Source organism: Hirundo rustica, chromosome 2, assembly GCF_015227805.2.
Source record: "Hirundo rustica isolate bHirRus1 chromosome 2, bHirRus1.pri.v3, whole genome shotgun sequence".
NCBI lineage: Eukaryota > Metazoa > Chordata > Aves > Passeriformes > Hirundinidae > Hirundo > Hirundo rustica.
In genome coordinates, this window is record NC_053451.1 from 49,191,343 (window position 1) to 49,213,435 (window position 22,093).

At 38.2% G+C, this 22,093-nt stretch overlaps 1 protein-coding gene across 2 annotated transcripts in view; it reads left to right on the forward strand.

Annotated features, from left to right (window-relative positions):
• The first annotated feature begins 1,436 nt into the window (after window positions 1-1,436).
• FRY (FRY microtubule binding protein) overlaps window positions 1,437-22,093 on the forward strand; it is a 183,187-nt gene continuing 162,530 nt past the window's right edge. For both annotated transcript variants that reach the window (XM_058419511.1, XM_058419512.1), the window contains exons 1-2: window positions 1,437-1,641; window positions 5,703-5,801. In XM_058419511.1, coding sequence (XP_058275494.1) covers window positions 1,437-1,641; window positions 5,703-5,801 — 304 coding nt within the window. The remainder of the gene's footprint in view (window positions 1,642-5,702; window positions 5,802-22,093) is intronic.

Genomic DNA, 22,093 nt, shown 5'->3' on the forward strand with positions numbered 1-22,093 from the left:
CACACACACACACACACACATACACACATATAAAATTTCCCCTCTTCTCTTCCAAAAGCATACAGATGAACCATTTACTTTTTTCAATAAAATATTGTAATGAACTTCACACAAAAACTGTATTTGGAACAGCAAACCTTGTGATCATTACACTAATCTTACAGTGTAGCCTATCTTTAGGAAAGTAATTAATGCATTTGTGGTTTAATTGTCTTTAAAAAATAGAAGAAATCAAGTTCTGTCTTCAGGTTTTAAAATCACTTTTCCTTAGGTATCCACAGTTGAAACATTATTTACTTTCCCTTTCATTTACCACTCAGCTTATTCACTTTGCCATATTATAAGTGCCGGGGGTTTTTTAACAGGAAAATCCATATAGTCAGAAGATTTTTTAGTTTTAATTTACTTACTCATTTTGCCTCATTTATGGTAGAATTCAATAAGAAAATTAGCAGGTTCATAGAAGGTCTTTTAATTTGTCTTCTTTCTGAACATTTGAGAAAGGAAGATCACATCCTTGGGGGGGCTCAAAAGATTTCATTGGGATAACTGGAACAAAACAGGAAATGTACCTGGAGTTTTATTTAAATTGAGAATTTACAAGCCATCTTTGTCATACTTGTATTTAAATGTCTTATTTTTACTAGTCAGCAGTTATGTAGAGAGAGAAATTAGTCACAGTGTCACATCTTTGATTTCTTCAGAAGGAAATAACATTATTGCTCCTTGAGGAAAGAAAGGACTGATAGTGGTGGCCATAAAAAACCCTTTGTGATTTAGACTCATTATCAGTCTTCAAAATGTAAGTTTGTGAAACGACAGGAGTAAAAAGCCAAACATACTGTTTGGGTAGTGCCTTTTCCCAGACAGGTCCCTAGGTTGGCATCTGGAGTTTGGTTGTCTGTTTTTTGTTTTGTCATTGTTTGTTTGTTTTGTGTGTGTTATTTTTGTTTGTTTATTGTTTGGGGTTTTGGTTTGTTTGTTTTTCGCTCACACTGGGTTTTTTGTGTAAGATTAAGCAGCACCTGTTTACCTTGCCAAGCTAATGAACTATTAATGAACTGATCCGAGAAATGCCATGGGTATAATATAAACCATACTAGCCCTAGACAGTGCATCATATTAAATTGCATTTTCCGCTTTGCAGAGATTGTGCTGCTGAGCTCAGGTTTGCTGAACTTCCTAATTATCTCAAAACTTCCAAACGAGTTATTTCAGCCTGCCTCCTCCCTGCGCTGTTTCACTGGTGCGAGGAGGGCGATGCAGTAACCCTACACCTGTCCTAGCACACGCCTCTCAACCTGCTCAACTTCCCCAACGAGTGAGTTGAGCATGAGAACATCCGAGATTGCTCGGTCTGTAACCACTGGTCCCGACACCTCTGGGTGTTGGGGCTGGCTTTGTGCTGGGGTGGCTTTGACACTTGGTGCTCCACCATGGCACTCGATGACAGCAGCTTGTGCTCCAGGACTAAGAGTAAACTTAATCCCCATCAGACTCATTACAAATCAACAAGACGGAGAAGCCTGCCGCCAGACATCCTGCTAGAAAATGACTTTAAAGGAAGGTTTCAAAAAAATATTAGGAATATAGACCCTATACACCCAAGGCGCACTAAGAAAAGACCTTCTATATTTTCAGGTAGGAAATGCTATTTCAATAGTATGTTAGTGCAGTATCTTTAACCTTTTTGGTGACTGAAGGATTCAGCAATGGATTACAGTCAGAATTTACTGTGTTTTAAAACCTAAGACAGTTTTCATGGATAGATGTAATCAAGTGCCATTTATGTTAAATTATGTCAGCCATAAGAGTGTAATTGATTGAATCAAAAAGAGAGTCTTAATGTTTTTGATTTCAAGTTGTTTTTTTGAGGGTTGTTTTGTTTTTGGGGTTTTTTTTAATGCTTAGCATTTAAAGAAAGCCAGTTGTTTCTCCAGAGCTTTAAACTGCATTTTGCTTAGCCCCACTTACAAGTAATACAGAGGACAGCTGCAGTGTAAGAATCTCTCTGTATCTCATTGCTTTTCTGGAGGAGAATGGTTTGGGGAGTTCTTCAGTCTAGCAGACTTTTTTGTGTGTGTAGCCAGAAATTAACATCACTAAATAATCAAATGCATGCTTTAAATTCCTGGTTTGAACTGGAGCCTGTAATGTCAGGAGTTAATAATTTAGTTTAAGTCTATAGTTGTTAAGAAGTAGGAACAAGGTGTGAGTAGATTTTGGTCAAGCTAATGGCATATTTTGTTGTGGAATATTTTGTTGTGTTTTGCTTTTAAATAATTTTAAATGTGCCCTAAAATAGGCAACAAGGACAAAGGATTTGTTGTAAAACAATCAGGTCATCTTTACAAGGAGGGCTTAAAAGGTTCTAGGGGGGAAAAAATCAATACCAGCTCATCCCTGCTGAAACTGAAAATGTGTTTCTGTGAGGCAATCAGAGGAAATGAAATAATTTATAGAAACAAAACTTCTTTAAATGAAAATATCTCCCTTTCCAGATGAAAATCAGGATTTTCATGTTTGTGGGGGAATTAGTACAGTCATACAGATCTTTGAAGAATTGTGAAGTTTATCAAATTATTTAAGTATTAATTTTATATTCTTTAGTGACAGCTAAGCTTACATGGGTATCTTTTCAGGAGCTGAAACACTGGTGAAGGAATTGGAGTAAAATGTTAAAAGACAACACAGGGCAGCATGGTTTTTGTGAGATTTAGATCCTCTATTGAGGAAACTTTGCTAAGGTAGTTGAAATATTTCAGCACCTCAGGAAATCAAGCTTTTTTCCTCCTTCCTATTCTCTATCTTAAAAAATGCAAAAAAGCCTTGGCAGATCTCAAGTAAGATGACTCAGATGTGCCCAAGGCTCCTGGGCTCCCCAGTGACTGAACTGGCTCTTCCTAAGGTGATGTGGTCTGTTGGTGACTCTCAAATCACATCATTTTGGACAGGATAGACCCTCTGTATCTTACCTGACTTTGTATCTTTATCTCAGTTGCCACTTCCTATGTTTTACTTATCTTTTATGCTTCTTATTTACTCTGTGTTTGTGGTGTTTTTTTTTTTTTTTCTCTTGTAGCTTTTCAGTTTTTTTCCTGTACATCAACATTTTTGTTAGGAAAAAACCATATTGAATATGTTTTTGGCCTTGTGTTTGGTCTTCAAAACTTGTGCTTACACAGATTTCACCTTTATTCTGTGATTTTTTTAAAATTTTTTTTAATGCACTTCTTTCTCTCTGCTCTTTTTCCACCCTCCCAAATTACCACATTAGCTGTAGTACTCCATTCTTTACGCAGCATCAGACATGAGCACTTCAATGCCATTTGTGTATCTGGAACACTGCCATTATGCTTATGAAATCCACTGCAGATGTGTTACTGTACACTCAAGGGCACTTAACTCAAAGGTAATGCAAATTGATTCCTATAAGCAACTGACGGAGCATGGTGGAAAGATGGGTGTAGCCTTTCGTTTGGTAGGTCAGCAGTATACATGGGACAAGCTTTACTTGATTTGCTTTTGAGAACAGGTTAACACAGTACGCTTGAAGTCCCCTAGACCATTGTCTTTCACGCAGTAAATGTAGGTTAGAGTGGAAGAAGAGCTGTAGCCTGGAATCAGAGAATGGTCTAGAATTGTAATTAGAAAGGGGCTTCTAAAATCCATGTAGTACAGCCACCCTACTGTGAGCAAGGACATGTTTTAAACTATTATCAGGTTGCTCAAGGCCCTGTCCAACCTTGAACAGATAGATAGATAGATAGATATTAAATGAAAATATAAATAAATAGACAGGCTTGCTCTGCAGTCTTGTGGATGAATGAAGAATTTGAAGAATGCGGTAATTCCTACTTCCTTGTTTCAGGCTAGTCACCTATTAAAATAAGTATTTTAAATCTATATCATATTGACTCTTCCACATTCTTCTAATCCCTGTATCTCTGCTCAGTCTTTTATAACACTGTTAGCCAGTCTTGCATTTAGGACATCGTTGCAATTTAGGCTGAAGTCATGGACTTGTTTTCCTCTCTTTTATTCTGTCTACAGAGCTTTACTAATACAATAGTGAATAGCAACACACCAAGGCATCGAGCTGCAAGGAAATACATTAGTCCATCCCCTGGGACTCTTGTTGCAGTCTTGGTGCAAACTCAGGGAGTTTTCTTGCATGCAATAAGCTTCTTTTACAATTTTTTCTTTACTGTGATAGCTAGAAGGTCACTCTTTAAAAATGAAAGCTGAAACCTGAGAAAAGTGAGTAGTCTGTCTGTCCTGCCATCACGAAGTTAGTCATGCCTAGGCAGGACTATTCAGCCAATGGTATCATTGGGTTATTGTGTTCATCCCCATATGGCAAGGGTTAGACACAAACTGTGTGCATTGCCCAAGCGATGCACTGCACAGAGATACCTTTTCCTTCTTTTACAAAGCACTTAATTTCTTCTTGTTCTTTAAATTTGAAATGTTTAGAGTTGCCGTATACTTCGGGACTTGATTAATATCAACTGCTATTTATATGTAAATTTAGATTTTTACTCTTACTTGGTTATGGTTTAAAAAAAACCCCAAAACCATAGGCAAAAGGGAGCATAGTCAACATTATAGGGCCATTTATTGCCAATAGAGAGGTTCATCACCTTAATTAGTGGAGTTTGTACAGATCTGCTGATATGTTCTCCGTTCAGCATGTTCTCATGGCCATATCTGAACCTCACTCTTGGCAGGACCATGCAAAAATGAACAGTGTCGTGTCTTAACCTGTAGATAAAACCCTCACTTGTTAAAGAGAGAAGAAAGAATTGTATAAAGTAGAGTGGGAAATGAAGGGACCTTAGGAGCCCATGTCTTGACAGAGCTACCTCGGGAAAGTAAATTGAACTAACTGAAGCAGTATAAAATTAAAATGGATTAGCTAAACATCATTAAACCTGTATGCTGATTTATGTTCAAAAGCACGATTGCCTGAAGAAAATTAGTCTGTATTTTTTTATTTTAATCTAGGGAAGTGAAGGCTGAGTGTTTACTCCTATTTCTTTTTGAAAGAAGGTTGTTGATGTTGTTTGAGTTTTCTCTATGCATAGAAAAGACATGAGATTTTGGCTGGGAATGTTAATTTTCTATAGAAAATAGAATAAGATGGAAATCGCAAAAGTCAATGTGCTAAAAAAAAAGTATAATGGTCAAGTTCTACTTGGAAGCCATTTGTATTGTGAGCTAAGGATGTTTGTTTAATTAAGTACAATAAAAATCCACTTATGATACCATTATTAGTATCTTGAAGGCTTTTTTCCCTTCTCCTTCATCCCTTGGTTATGTAGGTAGTCTGTATTATTGTTGAATGATACTTGCTCACTGATGTGTCAGTTTTGAAGAATGGGAGGTGAGAAAGATACTTGGGGTTTTCTGCCTCTCCCAGGACCAGGCACGCCTCCATTTCATGGCCGTATGCCGGTGCCTCAGGTGTTGTCTTCCCAGCCAAAATAAGCTCTGTGTATTCTGTGGGGCAACACATGATCTCTACTTTGGTAAAAGCAGTGTGGTGTTGCTGTGAATTAATGTAACCAAGGTCACTGGTTAACAGTACTTTACAGAGCTACTCAAAGTAAGAATGTAGGTTGCTAGTCTGTGATTCTACAACCAAATAGCTAGTATTTTTTAACAAATTCACTGCCTCTTTTTTTTTTTTTTTTTTTCAGTGAAAATATTGTCGCAGTTAGAAGTTTTGAGGTACTCACTCAAAGCGTTTCTGGAGTTCAAACCAGCATACAGTCTAGCAAAGTCACTTTCTAAAATAAGTAAGTTGATTTGATGCCATATTTGCATGCAAATTATAATAGTGAAAAATAATGAAAGAATATACATGAAAAATTCTTAAAAGTTGTTCAACAGTGACATGAATAAATGATATAATTTCTCATGAGTCATGCAGCTAAGACAGCCGGTATGTATGACTTACTTTTTACTTTTGACTGGCTGTGTTAATTGGGAAAGACTTGCCAAAATCTAATTACTTTTAATAAGGATGCATAAAGTCATGGGTTCGGTATGTGTCTTGATTCAAATGAGTAATAATGATCCGTGTTCAGTATTTTAATTTGGTGAAGATTTGAATATCCTACCTTCTCTGTGAATAAATTGTACTGCAGGGCAATAATGTATGCTTGTGATTTGCATATGATAATTGCTGTTCACTTATGGTACCCCTATTGACATTTGGGAGATTGGCCTGTGCTGGTGCTGCATTTTACAAGTATCATTCAGTAGAAGGAAGGGAAGGCGAGTCTGTTTTTCTCCAAAGCTTTTCTCCTCCCTGTCTGACCTGAAAATATGGGCTTGGTTTCCCACCAGTAGTGTTACCAAGACCTGTTGACTGAAAATGCAGGAGGAGGGAGGGACAGCATTTTTTGCTGTTTGCTGTTGATATTGTAAGCTGGCATTAGTTCTGCCTTTCTGGTTTTTATTGAGCCTTATGCTAAGATATGCCATTGGTGCATTGCTGATGATGTGTCCACCCATTGATCTGGGTGAGTGGCCGCTGCTTCTTTAACAGAAATTATATTACTGACAATATCTAGCTTTGATCTGGCCTTCTGCATTTTTGTGGTCTCATACATATTTTTATATATATTACTTAATATACTCTTCAGCATTTTAGTTTGTGCATATTTCTATTAAAATTTCTTTAGGAAAGATGGGTTTGTGACTCAGAGAAAAGCTCTGGCTTTCTCATGAAGTCTGATGTAATAGATGTATATTGTCAGACTCATTTTCTTCTTTGGTTCCCTGGCATTTTATTGAGTGGGGAGAATGATTTCCAAGTGTTCCTGTAAGCAAGTGATGAAAATGCTGCCTCATCTTTAAGTTACATTTAGGACTTAAATGAGGTTCTCTTGGAGAGTAACTTGAACATGGAAATGAGAGAGAAGGTAGGGAGGAAAGTGAGGTTAAGATAAGGAAGGCTTCTTCTGCTATTATGGCTTGGTTTTTTGATTTATTGTTTGTTTGATTTATTCTTCGTTCGTTTTAAAAACTGTTTAGTTGTCTCTTAGATTTAAATTGCCACCATCAGTTGGTACAGATGTTAAGACTCTCCTTGAAAGCAAAGACTCCAGTGTTCAAGTGAATGAATCCCATTGTATTACGCAGTAATTATACCTCAAAACTTAAATGTCTAAGGATCTTTAGACATCATTTGTGCTGAAGGACCTTGTGAAGCAATTACAGCACTTGAATCCTGATTTCAGCAGATTTCTGTGTGTGCTGCCTTAGAAATACCATGTGCAAAAAGAATCTGGTTTAGCAACATGGTTTGCCAGTTTCACTCTTGGGCTCTCTGCTATATCCTTTCTAGGGGGTAATGATTAAAGAACAGAGGAAAATCTTAAAACTTGTGCCAAATGCTCACCTTCTGGGAAATACAACAATTTGGGGGTTTTTGTATGTGTACATGGTTTTCAGGAAGAAGCACCAAACTAATATTCAACACTGATTGTATCTCTGAAAAATTATATCAATATAAAGCACATGATATTCTAGAGAAAAGAAAAATAGAAGCCAGAATCGTAAGAAATGCTAGCAAAATAGGAAACAGACAAAAACATTTTAAAATACTTAGAAATAAGTCAGTCCCTCTTTGTATCAAATACTAGTAGCCTTAGCTACATTTCATGTGCAGTAAATCCATGAGTGTTTGGATTGTTTGTTGACATTATTTCTAAGTAAATCTTCCTTTGGCCATCAAGAGGCAATAGAACTGTTTATTCTCTTTATCTGATTTAAAATGCACTGTGAACGGTGCAATCACCATAAAAATATGCCCATCTCTGGCCCACAGAGATACATTTTTGTGCTAATGGATTGGAGAGATTGACAGTAATTTTTTTCATAAAATTGTGAAACACATATTTTAATGCATGGAAGACAGACATTATTTTTAAAGTCTTACAGTGGTGCATCTGTAGTAAGGAAAAGATTATCAACCAAGTAAAATGCTTTAAAAGATTCAGACTTAAAGGTTGTCATAAGAGCTTTGATTTAGCCTTCTGGCTGATATTCTGTTCCCCTCCAGAAGAGCAATCTTCATATAAGCAAGTGTAGATAATGACATTGAAGTGTATTCTCTTGGTAATCTGATAGGTCTGTGGACTGCGTACAAATCACTCAAAATATATTTCTTCTATAGTCCTTATTTAATATTAGATAGTTCTGTACACTTGTTGGGTGCATTTGGCAGATAGCTAACTTTCAGCTGTCTATACTTTATACTTTTACCTGGAGCATACTGTATCCAGGTTAAATCACCTGATAATCTTGGAATCTCTGAAATTAAAAATTGCATTGTGGTTTTCTTTTTTGTTTTGTTTTGTTTTGTTTTGTTTTGTTTTGTTTTTCTGTCTTACTGTACCTGAAGTTGAACTACACCAACAAGAAGTTTAGGATTTTCTCAAAGCACTTGCTAAATTTCAAGAATTATTTTAAAAAATCAGTATATTATTAATCTAGGTTCTAGACTGTTGTGTCTGAAGATTGGTGTAGAAAGTAGAATTCATCTTAATTATAGAAGACTACCATACTGAAAAGTCTTAGAACACAACTAAAGTGGGTTGAAAGATTTCCTTTTTTACTGCTTCTCATGATAAAAGATGATGTTATGGATTAAATCCTTATGGTACTTCTGATAAACCAGCTGTACGCAGATAGATGCTGAGTTTATATACTTAGATTTTTGTAAAAAACATAGCTCTCATACTAATTTACTTTATTGTTATTAATTAAAAGTGGTTATTCTAGAATGTGTTTTTTTAATGAATTTTGGGGGTTGGAGCTCAAATTAGGAACCTGATATGAGTAGCTCAGGACACTATTATGTATGGGGTTTTTAGGAAATTGAAATGGCAGGGTTTTTCACTATATGATATCCACTTAAACTCTTTTGCTCTGGATATATTAATGTGTAGCTGCTGTGCAAAACTAAAATGCAGTATTATATTTAGGTGTGATTTCAAAGACCTGAGAAATGCCTGTTCATGCTTTTTAATCATATTTTAAGCTGTACTTAAAATTTATTCAAATAATAAATCCTTTTCTATCTATTACTGGAAGATATTTCTGTTTCATGGAAAAAATATCTGTAGTTATGCAACGTGTATTGTGTGTGACACAATTCTGTGGCTCCTCTTACAAGGACCTGTTGTGTAGTGGGCTTTTTATTTATTTATTTGGTTTAGAACTGCCTGAGGGTATTGATGTGACTTTCTGTGGGGTTTTGTGCTGTGTCTTTGGAGTTACTGTTTCATGTTGCCGGTAATGGCAACATGCTTCAGTTAACGAATGTATTAGAGATCATCAGTATGGTTATCTGTGTGATCAATTTGTTGTGAATTATCTGCTGTCAGAGTAAACCTTTTCTGGGGTAATTTATGATGCAGAAAATGTAAGGCTGGCACAATAATTTTTAAGGCTAATCTTAAATCTGTGTTTTGCTTAAGGAGAGGGACAGTTTGCAAGGGCCATCTTTCTAACTAATCTCATTTCTCCTATATTTCCCACTTCATTTAGGATCTTTGAAGCAGACAGTCTCTTGCTGGCCTTTCCTCTCCTGTTCTTATGCAAGTGAGAGAAATCTCTCTCTCTAGCACAGTTGCTCCATTTCTTCTGCATTTTGCCTGGATAACTCTCCTGGTAATTCTCAGACCCAGTTCAGAAGTTGGCAAGAGCTGAGGACCCGAGAGAGAACTGGATTTGCCCCCAGAATTTAGATAATGTTTTGCTGTTTGCTTGTAGGCTGCTTCATGGCACCTGGCCTCATGGCAAGAGAACAGCCCCGGGGACTAATGTAGGCATGGCATTCATGAGCCTGCATAGTTGAATCACCAGTCTGCCCAGCAAGATGTAACTTTAATTACCACAGAGGTCATTAAAAGTCAGCACCAGTTTGTTCAGTGAGTCACATAAACTACTTGTTTAGATTTATCATGGACAGTTACTGACTTCTCTGTAGAGAATCAGTCAAGTATTAAATTCCCACTAGTTGCTGAGGCTCTGTTCCGAAGCAAAAAGTCTAATCTGCAGCAGAGGTTTTACTATTACACAAAGATGCCAGGGTGAAGGAAGGATGACAAGAAAAGCAAAATGCCAGAGACTAAATTGAGCTCAAAAGATGGAATTTCAGGGTCTGAAATGTAATTTTCTGCCCAGTGAATTGAGGATAAACAAAACATATGTGTACAAGTCCAATTTTAAATCTTCTCTGGAACTAGAAAATCAGCAGTTCTCCATTTAGAAGCTAGTAATAATGTAATTTAAGTTCAGATTTGTCATGCAAAATGTTGTTGGAACCTTAAGTAAGAGTACTGTCACAGTTTGCCCTTTATCTGGTTTAAGAATGCTTCTGCATAATCTATTCTTATATTTTCATTCTTCCCACTTGCAAGTCCATCCTAAAAGAGGTCTCAATGACTGTGTAAACTTCACTCATCAGCAAGGACAATCCATGGTGATGGAGATGGAAAAGGCCCAGGCAGTCATTGCTGCCTTTGCCTCAGTCTTCACCTTCAGGAGTTCTTCAGGAATGCCGGGCCCAGAGACCAGTGGGAATGCCTGAACTAAGGCTTTCCCCTTGGTATAGGCATGACAGGTTAGGGAACATTTGAAATGAGCTGGACATCCATGGGACCTGACAGGATGCAACCACAAGTGCTGAGGAGGCTGGCTGGCATTATAGTCTGACTGCTCTCGATAGTTTTTGAAAGCTCATGGCTACTGGGGGCAGTTCCTGAGGACTGAAAGAGGACCAAATGTGACTCCTTTCTCCAGGAAGGGCAAGAAAGAGGATCCGAGAGCTGCTGACTGGTAATCCTCACCATAATCCCTGGGAAAGTGAAGGGGTAAATAATCCTATAATCCATTTCCAAACATAAGAAAAGTAGGTGACCAGCAGCGGTCAGCATGTTTGTATGAAGGGGAAACGATGCTTTACGAGCTTGATAGCCTTCTAAAAACAATAGATAGGCATCTTGGTGGATGATGGAAGATCAAAGGACACTGTTTCAGCTTTAGAAGGGGTTTTGTCAGTATCTCCTTGAACATCATCATAGACACAATGACGAAATACAGACTCTGTGAATGAACAATGAGGTGAGTGGAAGGCTGAGCTGCCAGGCTGACTGGGTGGTGACTGGCATGAAGGCTCACAGGTCAGTCACTAACAGCGTAGTCCAGGGGCTGATACTGGAGCCTATACCATTTAACAGGAATCTCATGAAGCTCAATGAAAAGAAAAGTCAAGCTAATACAATTTTAATACAGTTTTGTTCAATATTTCCCCTACTACTTCTACAAGTACTTTGCTTTACTCTGTATTCCTGAAAATCTTACCAGTTCTCTTACTCTACTTACCAAGATTATTAGAATTGTTTAGGCATTTCCTCCTTATTCTGTTCATTGGCAACCTTTCTCACTAAATATTTCCAGAAAATATAATACATTTTTTTTTCTTTTTTGTGGAAGATAAATGGTAAAACTGTCAGGCAATCCTGTCGGCCTGCTTCATTGTGTGTTGCCTTATGAGCGAGGCCCATTGCTGCAGGAGTTGCAGACACCTTTCTTTTCTAAGCTCCCTTGCTTGCCTCCGCTGCTAAGAGTTGGAGAAGGAATGGTGGAAGGAACTTCCATGGGCATTAGCATTGCTCCTTTCTCACAGTAGAGGTCTAGAAGGAACAGATGCATTAACTTTAATGGAGCTACCATTCTACAAAGACTAATTGTCACTGTCCATTCTGGCTTTTTAAATATCTAAGTTCATTTTCTGACCATGCTTCTTGCAGTTTGAGCTAAAATGTATCTGTTCCTGCAGCGGCCAAAGTTTAATAAGGGCTCAGCCAGAAAAGTGGCTTGGAAGAATGATGTTACTATAAAAAGCAGTGCTTCTTATAGGTAAAAGTGCCTCTTATAGGTGTTTGTGAATACATATAAGCAGTTGGGAAAGCTATTTAACCACGTAATACCTATGAAAAACACGTCTCTGATATTTTTAAACAGGTTGGGTTTTTTCTTCTCAGTTTAGAAGCATCATTTTCCTTTGCTTCTTTTCTTCACCTGAACACCCATCAGCCTCCATTGCATTGTGGGGATACTCATAACCTCATTTGAACTGAAGGTAATGAAGGTGACACTGTAGCCCCAAGACACACCCGCTACTCAAATCAAGCTCCTGCTCCTAACTAGTGCCGGCACAAGGAGACCTGATGGAAATTATGGGGGAAAAGGAGGGGACAGAGGAATTTCACAGTTCTTTCAACAGCAGCACAATCTCAGGTTAGCTTAATCAAACAAGAAAATACACTTTGGGCGAAATCTTTTGTATTGTCAGATGTGGAGGAAGTACCCTTCTGTTCTTGGAGAAGTTTCCATTTTATAAAGAGCTCTGCCTGTGCTAATATTCTCTGCCTGGTTTTAGTTCACTGAATTAGTCAGTAGCTGGCGATGACCTCCCTTGATCTGTGGAAGAGTTCAGACAAGGTTCGTGCGTTGGAGCCCAGTGTGAGTCTGGAGGATATGGTGTCACTGAGCGCTGGTACTGGACTGAGCGTGAGCTCAGGTTCCACACCCACCACTGCCTGCAGCTAGGCTGAAAGATTTCAAAGCAGGTGAATCCCAGTTGTTATTTTTTTATGATCACCTTTCCCTTTTGAATTAGGTTGCTATAAAAGTTAACTGGATTTTTTTTCCAGATCTAAGCGCCATGGTCACATAAAAGTCTCTGTCTCAGTGGATTGTTTTCAGTTATATATCCTATATTTTAAATCTCACTTCACAGCTGAGAAGCCAAACCAGAGATGAAAAAGAAAGAAAGATTTTCCTCTTCTGATCTGACAAAAAAAAAAAAAAGGAGAGAATATGATTTTCTAATTTTAATAAGTTTTTAAAAAATGAGTTTAGATTTTCAAAGTCTTTAATGATGCAGTGGACAAACAAGTACATGGGAGTTTGATACTTATTCAGATTAGACACTTAATAATATACAAAGCAACTGTTAGATGTTTCAGAGGCTAAACGCCTTTGAAAATCTAGGCTGTGGTGACTCAAAATCATTAATCATTTTAAGTGTATTTAAAGCAACTGTAATTACTACTGCCATTTCTAGGAAACGTTTCAATTTAAAATGTGGCATCTTTTGGTGCTTTCTTCCCTGTGTACTGAGCCTAAAGTACTTTATTTTTTCTTTTAGTTAATAAAAAGCAGATTATATGGTTTTTTACACTTTTTTTTGCTAAATTGCAGTTTCCATTCAAATGTAGCATGCAAGAAACCTCCCCTCTTAAACAGGAAGAAGGTCATTTACCTTTTTGCAACATAAGCAGGCAGCTGTATTAGACTTCATGTCTCTGGGAGACCCAAGACATTTTTTGGTTTAGCAGGTAGGGATGAACTCTTCTGAAGGATATAAAAGACCCAGTTGAAGAGGTTGCACCTATATTTAACTTGGCCTCTGTGAGGACACTTCTGCTTCTGTAGAGCAGCAGCAAGTTGGAGAGTGCTGGAGCTCTTCTATTGCCTGTGCCCAGATTGAAGGGTTGCTGTTGCAGAACCTTCACCACAGCAAGGGAGAACCCTCGAACAAGTGCTCATCAGGTAAAAGTACTATGTTGGGGGGGGGGAAAAAAGCAGGAAAGAAACATTCTGCCTCTCAAACTGAGATCCCTTCTGGCACAGATTACTCAAAAAAATGGAACAATATGTGCTTACAGATAATGTTCTAATTTAAAAAAAAAAAAAAAAAAAAAAAAGTCTTACTTCCCAGTACTTAAAAAACATTTTAAAAATTATTTTGCAAGTCAGAACAAGCATTCTTATGTAAGATCATTGTGATTTTTCTTAATCCAAATTGTTGTCTCCTATCTAGCCAGCATCTAAACACACTGTTGTGCAAGTTAAGGGTGTTGCATGGTAAATTCCAGATGCTGTTTCTCACCAGTGCTTGCCTAAGAGGGTTATATGAAAAGTGAATTCAAAACTACATAAAACAAGACATATTCCCTTCAACAACTGTTTAGGATTGAGATGGTTTACTGACATCAGTTCTAGAAAGAATGGAGAAAATCATTTTGAATAACAGGAGAGCAGTTGCAGAAGTTGTAACTCAAAGGTTCATGAGGTCAATGTAATGAGAAACAGAAATTTCACTGTAAAATAATATGGCCTGATTTTTCCTGACAGTACCTCAAAGCATTGTAGTTGTTTATGTAAAGTTGCTGTAAAGTAGCCAGTGGCTTGAGTCATGAGGATTTTTACTGACAGCTATTTATGTTTAACTTTGGATATTCAGAAATATTTTCAAAGGGATGAAGGGCATGGTGACAGCCTAGCTATTAAAGCTATCAAGTCAGCTGAGAAGTGTATGTGCATATCCTGTTCACCTGCAGTCAGGGAAAGAAATAATTATATTTTGGTCTACCACCTGGCATGACTTCTGGGATAATCCCGATTTTTGAAGTGTTAGCTCTTCCCACCTTGAAACAAAAAAGTTTTAAAAATTGTTGATGTTATCTAGCTTAGTCATTAGGTCCCTGGTCTAACTGGAGGTAGCACCGATCTGAGCTCCCTGAACCTGAACTTTCTATTAGCACCTCTGAGTAAAATGAGAAAAAAGTTCTTATGCTGTAATGAGCCAGGCTCCAGCTATTCCAGGCATTTCACTCACAGCTGGGGCCTGAGTCCTGGAGGATGTACAGTCTTGTTTGTGGTGGTACGTGTTAGGGAAGGAAAATTGATAGCAGTGATACAAACAAATCGATACTTCATCATTTGAAAAACTGGTAGGTAACCTATGGCCAGCTAAATCTGATGGTGTTCAGGTTCCCTGTTTCAGCCACATAATTCTAACACAGCTGTTGTGAGAGGTAGCCTTTTCTGGAATCATTCAGAGTGGGCACTGTTTGCATAAGGCCCACCTGAGGAGACTGGAGGTGTTTGCATTACAGGGACACGTGTGCCAACTCAGCCCCAAAGCCTGGCCGGTCTGACCCTCTCTCTGATAGCAAGCAGAGCCTGATACCTGATAGGAAGGTGTAAGAGGCAGCAAATGGAGCACAGTCTGATCCCATGTCCATCTCATCTTGATCTGCAGTAGATGGAAGCTGGTTGAAATCCTTACAACGTTTTTGTTCTCATTTTATGAGAGAAGTGAAAAATTGACTTATCTTTTAAGGTTGATGTTTGTAGTGGAGAAAAGGGACATAAGCAGAAGGATACCTTTCTGCAGAATAACATAGTCCTTGAGGTGTGAGTATCAAATAGGTCAGCCAGAAAGGAAGAAGTCTTAATAATTAAAGACAGAATGAGAGAATGGAAAGGAAAGTTTAAAAAAAGAACAACTAAGCAAGTAGCCTGTCACTGGACCACCTTATTAAAAGTCACGGAAAACTTAAGGAACTGCTCAGTTAGAATTAAGAGGAAGAAAATATATCTGTAAATGTATTTGAGATTCAAGAAAACATTTGTGTTAAAAATCACACTCAGGAAGTGCATTGAGATAAGATCTGTCCAAGGGATGGATTAGTATTAGAGAACAAATTGGAGCTCCTGCATGGAGAATTCCACCTTCTAATTAGATAGTCAATGAAAACAAAACACTATACATGTGCAACATGTTACAGGGAGGTGTCTTGTGGAAAATAGATATTTCGAACACGTTATTCTACAAGGGAGACAAAACCAAGGTTTGTGATATAGTTTGTTTGGGTGGGGGATGCCTTAGTTTTGGCATCAGCTCACCGCTCCAAGAGGGTACACACCCCCTCCTTGTGTGTCTTGCTGTGCTTTTCATCACATCTCAGGCACCTCTCTGAAAAGATGGGAGCTTTTCCTTTCCCAAGGCAGGTTCCAAGCCTGGGGAGGAAAGGGAAAAGGGAGTTTTCCTTAGCTCCATGGTCCTGACAGAAGAGGGGGGGAAAGATGTGCTTGGCATCACAAGGTGTGTTGAGCACAAGACTGACTAGGAACAAAGCTGAGAACTCTGATGATCTGAGCTGCCATAACATGCAGTAATTGTGAGGCATCCCTGTAGGATGTGAGACCCTGTAGGAACTAACAGGTGGCTTCAAACAATGCCATGTAATGGAAGGTGTCCCTGCCTATGGCAGGGGTTTGGAATAGTCAATCTTCAAAGGTCCCATCCAATCCAAATCATTCTGTGACTTTGTGAATATTTAGCAATGGGCATGCTCCAGCCCTTCTCCTTCCTGGCTTCCACGTGTCTGCCCTCCCACAGAGTTTCCTGGAGTGTAGAAGACATACAACTGCGTGACGGAATGGAAGTGGAAAAGGGAGTTTAGGACTTATTACAGCCCTAAACTTTGCAGTATTTGGGAGTTCCGTCTATGCATTGTGTAATGAGGAAATATGTGTAATAACTTGTGAAAAAGAGGGACAGCCAACACGTCTGGATTCCCTCTGTCCTAGACCTGGCACCACTCTCTTACAGGTGAATTAGCAAATACAAATTATACTTTGAGTGTGTGGGTGGGGTTCAGTTACTCCATCTCATCTCTGAAACAAGCACCCAGAATCAGAGTCACCTTCAGTGATGGTTTGGAAACTATGAGGAAGTTTTGATACCTCAGCTATGAGGAAGTTCTGACACCTCACGCTAGGATGTTTGGAGCGTATGACATATAACCTTGTCTCTAAAATACAGGTAAGGGTTTGTTACAAAACTGAGAAAGGAAGAAGTTTATAGGATTTCAGTAATGGAAATTCAGCTTGTTTAGGGATGGTTCCTGGAAACTTCAGGTGAAGAGCAGGAAGAAAATACTGTTTAAGTTATTCTTTGTGCCTGCTGATGCCTGTGGTCTGTGCTTGTGGGACACGGGCTGCATTTTGTCATGCACAGCAGTATTTCTTGCATCAGTGTTGCCTGAGTCTGTGCCCCAGTGGTAGTGGTGCAGATTTCCTAATGGCTTTCAGAATGGTATATTTTTAGCATGTGTACGTTAAGTCTGGGCAAACAAAATTTATCTCTGGCTGGCTGATGCTTCCAGATACTGTTCAGCTAGGGAGAAACTCAGAGGTGAATGACAGAGTCCGAGGAGGACGTGTCAGTTTGACAACTCCAAAGAAAATTCAAGGGAAGAATAATACTTCTTTGAATCTTGAAGGCATAATTCCGACATTAACCAATTAATCATCTGCAAAATGCCTGGCTGTAATTTGTTATTTATAGATTAGGCACGAACTCCTTACAACCTATTTAATTACTCTAATGAATTCGCTAAACAAGCTGAGGATGAGAGCTGGGTAATGTGTGAATCTGTAATGTATCTATGAAAATATGCTATTTTTTCTATTAAATACCATTCAATAGGTTTCTGTTTAAATATTTTATATAACTGTACCAAGTTGCCTGATGCCCTTGCCTTGGAAACACAAACATGTGCTGCTTCATTTCAATGCTGCTGTCTTCCATTTTGACACAGTTTGTGATGTAAACATGCATTCCTTATGCATTATTTACCGTTCTCTTGTATCTGCTTGCCTTGCTTCCCATCACTAGGTGGCAATAGCTGAACAGTCGCTTACAAACAGGAGGCAAAACAAAATGGTGCAGCAAAACTAATGAGACATAAACTAAGAAGGATTTCTGCTACTTTATTTAGAGATTATTGTATTGAATGAGATTTCCTTGATGAAATCTTATTTTGTGGAGTGCTTTCTGTCACTCTGTACTTTTAATTTGGATCACAGTAAGATGTTTGTTTTACCTTGTTAATACATGGGACATCACAGTACATAAAATTTGATTTAGATATTACAGTTTTGATCTTTAGTCAGCAGAGGACGTTAGTAGAGCTGTGGATCTAATGTATGTGTTATGTCATATCTGCCAGTCTCTGTGAATAGCTCCCATACCTTAGGGTATCTATAATTGTGCTAGACGCCTATATTTAGGCACTGGAATATGATTGAGCTATGACCAGCATCCATCTGAAAGCTTGTGCAGTCTTTCAAGAGCAGGGCAGAAAGAGGTTCCCAGAGAAGGGAATGTGAAATCACGACTGCAATGCAGCCTGTCCCAGGACATGACAATAACCTTTTTGTTTGCCTCTGTTAGGTGTGTTCTGCACTGGAATCAAATAAATCTTTGTAGGCTTGCTTTATTTTGTCCAAGAGGGCTAAACTTTATCAAAACCATAAAGACGCTGATAAACAGCACTTACTTATTCCTGAGGTAAAAAGCTCCAGACAGCCAGACTTTTATACAAACTGTACCAGTGTGAATCCAGTCTGATTCCATGGAAATCAGAGACACGGATGTCATTCAACATACGGTATTATTTGGCTAAGAGGACTTATTTTTGACTTACTTTTTACTCAAAATAAGAAGGAAAAACTATATGAAGCCATAGAAAATAATAATCATAATAAAGCATGTTAAAACCTTCAGTAGTTCAGCAGAGCTGCTTTTGGCTTTGGGATATGCCCACATCACAGTGTGGAAGACAAAATTTGAATCTGCATTTGCTTTGTTACTGTTGTTATCCCTTAGAGGCTTTTGGCTACTCTTCGCATTTAGCCTCAGATTCTGAAGAGTTAAGATTGCAAAATCCACGTAGGTCCTTTCATACCAAGCTAAAATGAGCCCTAGAAGATTGTGCAAGACTGTGCTATATTCAAATCTCCACATGCTTTTTTAAGGATTCCGGCAAGCATTGCTGAAAACATAGAGGACTAAACTGCCTGAATGACTGTAATGAACAGTAGTCACTAAAACTGTTAACAAAATTGGTACCTATGCTACTAAATATTAAGAATCTAAAAATCCAGTTTACAAAAGTAGTTAACCTAAGTATCATGTATACAGGGAGGAGAAACAGGCTTCTTTGAACAAGTAATTGTGCTCTTTACTGGAACTCTTTGGAACTATTGTGTCATGCTGAAGGCACTCACCTCCCAGTGTAGGCATCTGAGCTGGATGCCTCAAGATAGATATTGTGAATACCTCCAGCAGCATGTGGTTTTGTTATTCTTGTTCCTTCACTGAGGGAAAGCTTTGGAAGTCTATTTTTCAGATGTGTTGCAGTGACAATAGCTGTTCATGCAGCCTTCTGCTCGCAGTAACACTTCTGACCATGCTGATGAACAGCATCTCCCAACTTCTTTTTCCCAAAGTTGGGGCAAGGAAACTCCACAGCTCCAGACTCTGTTCAGACTGAGAAGGGTATTAGCCAGGTATCAAGGTTCCTGGATGTTTGTTAACTCTGATCTCAGAAAACAGTGAGAGAACAGAAGGTGCTCAGTGTGTCACAAATGTGGCATGAGAGTTGCACACAAACGTTTGTAGTTTAAACAATGCTTATGGTAATCAGCAGATAGTTCATCATGGCAGACACGTGAGAAGCCTTACATTTTGAATCTGTGGTTTCCTTTCATATGGTGAATAAAAAAAAGCGGCTGTTATTGTCAATTCCCATGTAGTAATATCGTAAAAAGGAGCCCATTGTACTTGTAAATATCTGCAGTAGCCCTCATCAGACAATTTACTTTCACTGACAGATTTCGTACGCTCATGCCTGTCTATATTTCACAGCCTGGAATATGTAATTAAATTGTAAATATTGCAAAGTCTACAAAAATGAAAGTGGAAGCTATCTGACCTCAAAATTTCTTAGTCTTGTGAGCCTACCAAAAATAAGTTCAGAACACTAAATTAGAGTGCTGATGTTTCGGACATTTCACTGTGTTATTCCTGTTTCAGGAGTGTTTCCAAAATATGGGTAAAATTATTATATATGGAAGATGTCTTACTTGCAAATTTAGAGTTGCAAATGCTTAAATTTAATTTAGCATTTAAATTTTTTAAAAATATTTTCTGATTGATGATAGAAATTAGTAAGATTTTAATTGATTATCTTTTTAATTTTAAAGAAGTTAAATTCTGGGGCATTTATGTTATGGGCGGTACTTTTGAAAGCAGAACCAATAATGGAGGAGTATCAAACCTGAAGTAAATCTTAACTACCATTCTGTATGAACACGTTCATATGATGCCAAAAATACAGACTCTAAGAGTGGTGGCATTTTTTCTTAATATGCTTTGTCTTAATATATCCATTAAGCTTTTCAGTATTTTGGTACAGCACCATACTGTCAGTGGAAAAACACAAGAGGTAGACATGTTCTCCAGAAAGAATACTGAATGGTGAGAGCAGTGAGATTCTGCATTAATGTTGTGATGCAATGCTTAAAAAAGGCCTACTGTACATGAAATTGGATTACTTTGGCACCATATCACTTCTGAGAAAGTCGGTAAAAAGGTGCTGGGGATCTGCCACTCCTAGACAGACAGCTGAAGGTATCTGTAGCCTCTTTAATGTTATTCCACAAGGAGGTGCAACTGGGCATTAGGTGATACTTTCACATGCCAGACATGAACTCTACCTATGGTAGTCAAATACGGGTGTCTCCGGGTGCCCATGTATTTCTTCACCAAATGATCACAAAGTCAAGAAAAGATTGTTAGACTGGTTAGACTTGGTAACTGGTCAAGACCAAGTGACAAGAACATTACTGGATCCTGTTCCTACAAGCTGACTCAAAATAAGGGTAGATCTGCAGATTTGAAAATACAAACTTGAGAAATAAAAAGGAGCTGGATAGTGACAGCTAAGAAAGCTGCCTGTGTGGAATGTCTGAAAGTTTTTTTACTTGAAAGCATCAAAACCAACCAACAAAACCTTGAACTTTTCATTCTGCCTGTTGGGGGACATGTGGGACCCTCAGGAGCATCCCATGGAGCTAACAGGTCACCCATGTCAGCTGGTATTCTGACAGCAGCAGTACAAAAGATGAGCTGAGTAAGACTATGTGAAGGAATAAAAAGCAAATTGTTAAACATCCTTACTCCTTTACAACTTTGAAACAAGAACATTGATTTTAGAGTCCAGTTTCCAGTGACGTTGAGAATGGAGTAAGAATAAGACTTGATTATTCTTATAAGAATAAGTACATGAATACTTTTGCCTTTAGTTTTCATTTTGCCTTGTAGAAGAACAGACGTAGGAGAAGTAATACAAACACAACAAAAAATCCGTTGTGAGGTGTAAAAAAACCCTGAAAGATCTTCAAATGCACATTACAAAAACCAGTCAACTTCCCATTCATTCACTCAAGGAAGGGCAGGCATATGACATTGCAGCTAGAGTAATAACATTTTTGTTGAGCATATCAAAAGAGAGATTCTGTCCTGTAAATATAAACCACAGATTTGTTGGGGGGAAAATGATCTGCTTCAACAGCGAAGCAGCTTGATACTCAAGACTGAAAAAAAAAATTTGGTGGGAGATTATATTTAAAGCTGTGAATTTAATTTAAAATTGGATAAAATCTAATACAGATTTGGGAAATAGACCACTTGCAAATTAACCTCCTGGTTTTATTTTCAACAAGAGAGTTGCAATAAAATTAATGTATCAGTCATCTCCAGAAAAGCGTGTGATATAGCATAGCACCACAGGGGAAATTATTACTTAAATCCTTGAACATATGAATTAATGCACTATTTGTGAGGGTGAATAAGAACTTCCAAACCTACTTGGCATTGTGTCGGATGAAAAATCAATTAGTTGGATGGTGGAAAGGTATCACTCCTAGATCTTGAAACTTGTCTTGTTTGGTGTTAAATTTGAGTTTAATTGTAGAACGCTGGATTGTGCTGGCTAAAACAGGATGGCAGGAAGAGGAGGCTTTGTCAGTGAAGGAGCAGGGAAGGAGGTACAAATGGGACAGCAGGGTCTCAATATAAATTGGGGATGCAGAATGACAGCAATGGGATGATAATTAACAGCACAAGGAGGAAAAGCTGATCAGCTCTCATTGATGTGGCTGGTGAGATCAAACCTGAGGTACTCTGAACATTTCTGATTGTTCATGTCCATGAAAGGGTGTAAACAGGTTTTGAGTGAAGTTCATTTAGGAACTGAAAGAAAGTTTACAAAGTGAGTTTCAACAACAGCCTGTCATTAGTGAGGACACAAAACCTTATCTCTAGATGAGGCATGTTTGCAGAAGACATTTAGCATATTTTCAGTGA